Raw genomic sequence first — 6,204 nt, forward strand, 5'->3', positions numbered from 1 at the left:
CCAGGCCCTGTGGGCGCTGCTCTTCTGCCTGGTGCTGGCCAGCTGCCAGTACTCCCTGCTCAAGGCAAGACCCCGTCCCCACGTAGCGCGTGCCCGCTCGCGTGGTCCCAGACCTGCGTGATGACTGACACTTCTGCTTTGCGTTCCAGAGTGTTCAGCCGGACCCCGCCTCCCCGATCCACGTAAGTTCTGAAACGTGGGCCGGGGCGTGTCTTGTCTGCCCGTGTCGAAGACAGGGAAAGGCCAGGGTCTGTGCAGAAGGCAGGACCTGCACCTGGCCTTCATCTGAGTACAGAATCAAACCGGGAAATAGAGACAGGCGGCCAGGTCTGAGCACGCGGCGCTGGCGTGGGTGGGGCGCGGGGGCAGACAGCGTGTGGAGGGGCTGGATGTACCTGGAAGGACTGGGAGGCCCGCTGGGGAGACCCCAGGCCCTGAGAGAGGTGGCCGCCTTGGCTTTCTGATCCCTCGGCTTGAAAGTTTGTGCTGAGGAAGATCCTGGGCCTCCCCATGCCTTGGTTTCCCTTGTCAAATGCCGTGGGGGCGAGCTGGCCCGTGTAGGTGGTCAGACCGTGTTGCCAGCGTTGCATTGCCGTCCCGTCAGCTCTAGGAGCTGTTGTTTTATTTATCGTTCACGTTTGTAGGGGACAGTGTGAGCTTTTCATATGCGTCTCCATTGTGGGATAAGTCAAGCTAATTAGCGTGCCTGTGGCCTCATACACTTGCTATTTCCATCTGGTGAGAACCTTCACAGTCCACCTTCCCAGCAGTTTTCAAGGGCACAACGCATGATTACCGTCTGTAGAAACCGTGAGTGGAGCGCTCCAGAGCTCACCCATGCTGAGTGACAGGCTCTGTGCCCTTTGACCCAGACCTCCACTCACCCACCCCCAGCTCCTGGTCACCACAGGCTGCTCCCGCTGCAGTGAGCACGTCTTGATGAGGTCGTGCTGTGCTTTCACGCCTGTGTCTGCTTATTTCATTTAACATGACGTCTTTGAGACTCGTCAGTGTTGCAAATACAGGATTTCACTCCCGTTTTAGGCTGAACAGTGCTCCACTGTGCATATTTGCCACCGTTTTTAATCCGTTGATCATTGAGGAACGCATAGGTTGAGTTCCTGGGCATGTACGCTAGCTAGAGAGACAGAGAGAGATGGAAATCAAGAAATCATCCCCCCACACCCACCCCCAGGGGGATGGCCACGCCGCAATCCCTTCTCCTCCATTCTCTTCTTGGGATTTTGGGCATGCACACTCACATGCTCGGTGTGTTTAAGCCTCTGCGTTCGGGACTCAAACCACAGCCATCTATGTGGGAGTCGAGTCATGTAGCCGTATGTCATCTGCTGGTCCCTAGGTTGAGTTCTCTCCTGGCTGTTGTGACTAGTGGTGCAGTCACTAGTCATGCGGACTCCGTCTCGGTTGGCTGTATGCTAGGAGGGTGTCCTGGGTCACATGGTAATGCCATTCTTCATTTCTTGAGAACCCTCCACAGTGGCCATGCTCACTCACACTCCCAGCAGCAGTGCGCCAGGAACCCTGTTCCCCTCTCTCCGCACTTGTCCCCGTCTGTTCTGGCAGGTGGGCGGGGGCGTCTCTGTGGCTTCAGTATCCATTGTCCCCAGTCATTGTTCCTACAGGGAGCTGGTCCTTTCCTTGAACCACGCGTTCACACGAGCTGCTGCCTTATCCTCAAGACTTCAGTCCAACTCACGGCTGGGGCTCTGCAACCCGCGGTTTCCTGCGACTGCACTGCCCCGTCCTTGTGCATGGCAGCCTGGGCCCACAGCGACCCGTCCCTGCCCCTGCAGGCGCCCAGTCTCCTGCCCATGCTGGCACCGGGTCCCCATAGGCGGCTCCTGGCTCTCTGAGTGGCTGTCTTCCCTTAGTTGTGGCAGGTCCCTGTGAGTCCCTGAGCCACCCTCCGATGAAGGGAAGCTTGGTCTCCCTCCATTGGGCTTTGTAAACATCGATACCCAGATGTGGGCAGGTACTGATGCTCCTGTTTAACTCGTATCATTAAGAGAAGCTCGTGATTGGGCGGTCACAGGGCACACGTCGCTGTCTGGTTAAATTCCTCTGTCCCTGTAATTGGTTTATATACTACATCTTCTTTTATCCCGGAGTCGGAATGTCAAGAGAAGTCGAAGCGCGTAATTAGGGCATTCGGTGTGTTGTGATTATCGGCAGAAATCTGGGCTGAGTGCAATGAGGCCGGCGTGTAACTCCGAAGTGTTTCACTCCAGTGTACCCCAGACGCTCCACCCTGTCTGCTTGGGCGAGCTCCCTTTCCTCATGCCGCTCCTCCTGTCTCTCTTTGCTGGGTGTCTTCGGGGCAGGGGTGCCGTGCGCTCCATGTGGGGCCGGGAAGGTGCAGGCGTGCCGGTCCAGCCGCTCGGTCCTGGCGGGGGTGCCCTGCCCGCCTGGCGGGTTTGCCATGCCGTTACCGGCACGCCTGGTCCCTGCCGTGTGTAGTCCTTGAGGACGGAGCCAGACCAGCGGAGGGCGGCGTCAACGCCTGCACCAGTAGCCGCACTGCTGCCGTCCACCAAGCAAGCGCGTCGGAGCGGGAGGAGGACGCGCCTCTCCGCGGACTCGGAGCCCAGCGCGCTGTGGCGGCTGAACTTCATTTGCTCATGCAGGTTTTTCAGCCTCTTAGTCCCTGATTTGAGTTGATCCGTCTCCGGGAGTTCCAGCGAAGGAAGGAAAGGTGGCTGTAACGCCATTCCGCTCACAGCGGTGGGGTCAGACCATGTGGGCGTCGGGGGGCAGACTTCTCAGCTTGTTGTGGGTGGGGGAACTCAGCAAGGAGGTGGGCGAGTAGGGGAGCCAAGGTTTGTTTCTTTATTTAGTTTGTGATGTTATTTATTTTTATGAGATAAAGAGATAGAGAGACAGAGACAGCACCCTCAACAGGGTCTGGACGCTGTGAGGCCCTCGGTCCTGGCTAACAGGCATGCATGAGCATGCCGACCCAGCAAGGTCTCTGGACGTGGACCTGAAAGTTCCTCTTGCAGGTGGGCTCTCGGGGTGTTGCATGCCCCACGGTGCCGCAGTCAGGTCCCAAGGTTTAGGGTGCAGAGCTGTCCTCAAGTGCTGCCGTCACTTCATCCATAAGGGACTGTCAGGTGAGGGAAACTCACTGCGCGTGTCTGTGGGGAGACAGCTAGCGAGAGCTCCCGGGGCAATGAGCTTCCCCTTCACTTCCTTCCAGGCACAGCTGGGAAATTCTGAGCAAGCCGTTCAAACCAGAAGATTAAAAATAATAATAATAATAATAATGAAATTATGATGTAACGCTCTGCGTATTTTGGTGTAAGTGCAGAATTTATAACGACATGCTAATAGGTATGATGCCGTAGCTCCTGGCTCTGAGGATCAGTCTGATTCCAGAGAGCTGGGACAGATTTGGGAGTGGGGGTGCTGGAGTGATGCGAGCCCACATCCCGGGCACACGTGTGCTGGCGTGCTCAGGGAATCCGCACGCGAACAGGGAGCCCTCCCACGTGGGCTGCCCGCAGCGTCTCGCTTACCACCACACCTCCACGCTGCTCTGCCTCGACTGCTTTGTCTACACGGCTGACTCCGAAGAGCGTGGATAACTGTCCCGGGTCCAGTCCACTAACTGCTGCTGTGCAGGGAAGGCATCTGAGCCGCTCTGCAGGCTGCATGGACGTCACTGGGAATGCCTTTCCCTAGCGCGCTGTTAGATGGGTTTAGATTTGCAGAGGAATTGGGAAGGAGTCCAGGCAGCCCTCACTCTCCCCACACTGGTACCCCGTGCGAGTCAGCCTCTGTTAGTCCCACGTGCTTCACTGGTCACAGGTGATGGACAGTATCGATGTTGACCCCAGCCCCCATGTGACTCAGATCGCCTCAGATGGCACCTACCATCACTGACCTGTTCGGGGACCCCACCTTGGTACCCCACTACATGGAGCCGTCATGTCTCCTTAGGCTCCTCCTGGTTGTGAAAATTTCTCAGATATTCTGTAGGCTTGAAAAAAAAATGATTCTAATGCTTAAAGAAAGTAGGTCTTGCAGGGCTTGAAAGTACTGGGGGCTGGCTGCTCCCGGAAGCAGTCTGAGACTCAGACAGGCTAGCACAGTGTCTGGGCCCTCGAGTTGATGGGTCAGGCGTTTTGCAGACTGTCCCTTGGCTGGGACTTGTCTGCTGTTTCCCTCACCATGAGCCAGGGTCTTGGAGTTTCAGTGATCAGTGTCACGCTGGTCACAGCACATCACGGCTGTCACTGTGGTGCTGGCTAGTGCTTATGACAATGCATTCCCAAGGACACGCGGTATCTCAGTCCTCCATCCTAGAAGTAGCAGGGGTGACTCGCCATTAGTGAGTCTTGATATTCATGCATTTGCCGTGGTTGAGAAAGTGCCCCTCAATGCAGGACCCATTCCAGACCCTTCTCTGTCTCATGGGTCAGGTCTCTGCTGTCTCACTGACAGACAGCTCAGGTGCCCATGCTTCCCTGGGCCGTTCACTGCCCCTGAGGAGATGCTGAGGAGGTGGGGAGCCTGCGAATGCAGAGGGTCAGCGTGCCCGGGCAGCCCACGGTGGACTCTCAGCTGCTTTGCTGCCCCCTTGGCTGGACAGTGGCACCTGCCCGTTGTCAAGGAGCCTGCGAATGCAGAGGGTCAGCGTGCCCGGGCAGCCCACGGTGGACTCTCAGCTGCTTTGCTGCCCCCTTGGCTGGACAGTGGCACCTACCTGTTGTCGAGGGGCAGCCTGCAGGTTGGGAAGGCCCTGCAGAACCGGGTGATGAGCTCTGCTTCAGGGCTCTCCTGTCCTGTGCCTTCACAGCCTCTGAGTCGCCTGTCAGAGGTCTCCCATGTCCACCCTGAAGTGGCGTCTTTGAGGCCACCGCTGAGAACCGTCCGACTCTCGCTCACTGCTCCTCTGTGGCGTTCTCTGTGGTGTTTGGCATTGCTGTGCAGCAGCACGAGGGGCAGAGAATGCTCGTCACCTGGGGCCGCAGTGAGGTTCGGCTTGTCTCCCCCTGGGCCACATGCAGGGCAGGCCGAGTGCTTCCTTAGACACGTCCAGGGTAACTCCAAGAGGACAGTTGAACTACCAGAGCTAACGTGATATTGAAATCAACAGCCACTGAGAGATGGCATTCAAACCCGTGACCAGGCCGGTGGTGGCGTGGTGGTTAAGGCACTAGACTCCCACATGACTGACTGTGGTTCGAGTCCTGGACCTGGCAGCTTTCTCCTGCTCTCTGGTCAAATTGAAGAAGAATAATAAATAAAATTAAATAAATAATTCTTAAAAAAAAGAAACTAGGGCCGGCACATAGTGTTTGGGTTAAAGACGCTGGACTGCCACATAGCTGACCGTGGTTCAAGTTCCAGACCTGGTGGCTTGCTTTCTTGCTTTATTTCTCTCTCTCTTTTTGATCAAACTGGAAAATAATAATTTTAAAAATTAGATTAAAAAAAAAACAAGCAAGCAAATGACCTACTTCATCATGAGAAACTGGAAACCCAGCAGCCCCATGACAGCGGTGAGAGTTCAGGTCAACAGCTGCGGTCACTGTTGCTGTTTCACACCAGCAAGACGTGGACTGCGCGCGTGGCTGGGATGGCGCAGAGCAGACTCAGGAGCTGTGAGACAGCCCATCCTGCCCTGTGCGCTGGAGCCCAGGCGCCTGTGCAGCGAGGCCGAGATGCAGCTGAAGTGGGCTGCCCCAGCATGGATGCCCCAGGCTGTCCCCGGAAGCCCCAACTGTCTTCCAACCCCGGGTCCTCAGATTCTCTCAGATGCCCTGTCTTCCTTACGGTCAAACCTCCCCTCTATCCCTGCAACAACAAGACGTTCCAGGCACTTGACCCTCCAGATGCAGGATGGCTCTTCCCAGCAGTGCTGCTCCCATGGGGCTCTGGAGCTTGGTGACATCCATCCCCTTACCCTTCTGCAGCATGTGGCTCGCATGTGGGTCATGGTCCGGAGGGGCTGGTGGGGGCCCTTTAAATGCACATAGAGATTGGCCTTAATGTGACGGCTTTCACACTCTGGGTACTCCCCACAGTGTATTTCAATGGGCAATGACCCAGTCAAACAGCTTTTTTTTTTCTTTAGGTTTTTATCATAGGGCACATGTGCTCCAAGAGAGATAGAGAAAAGGAAAGTGAGAAATCAATCCCCAGGGGAATGGTGGCCACACTGCAATCCCTTCTCCTCCA

At 56.3% G+C, this 6,204-nt stretch overlaps 1 protein-coding gene across 1 annotated transcript in view; it reads left to right on the forward strand.

Annotated features, from left to right (window-relative positions):
• PCNX2 (pecanex 2) overlaps window positions 1–6,204 on the forward strand; it is a 215,259-nt gene that overhangs the window by 42,336 nt on the left and 166,719 nt on the right. The window contains exons 13-14 of the mRNA XM_006146000.3: window positions 5–64; window positions 150–182. Of these exons, the coding sequence (XP_006146062.1) occupies window positions 5–64; window positions 150–182 (93 nt within the window). The remainder of the gene's footprint in view (window positions 1–4; window positions 65–149; window positions 183–6,204) is intronic.

This window comes from Tupaia chinensis, unplaced genomic scaffold, assembly GCF_000334495.1.
Source record: "Tupaia chinensis unplaced genomic scaffold, TupChi_1.0 Scaffold000161_1, whole genome shotgun sequence".
In the NCBI taxonomy this organism is placed as follows: Eukaryota; Metazoa; Chordata; class Mammalia; order Scandentia; family Tupaiidae; genus Tupaia; species Tupaia belangeri.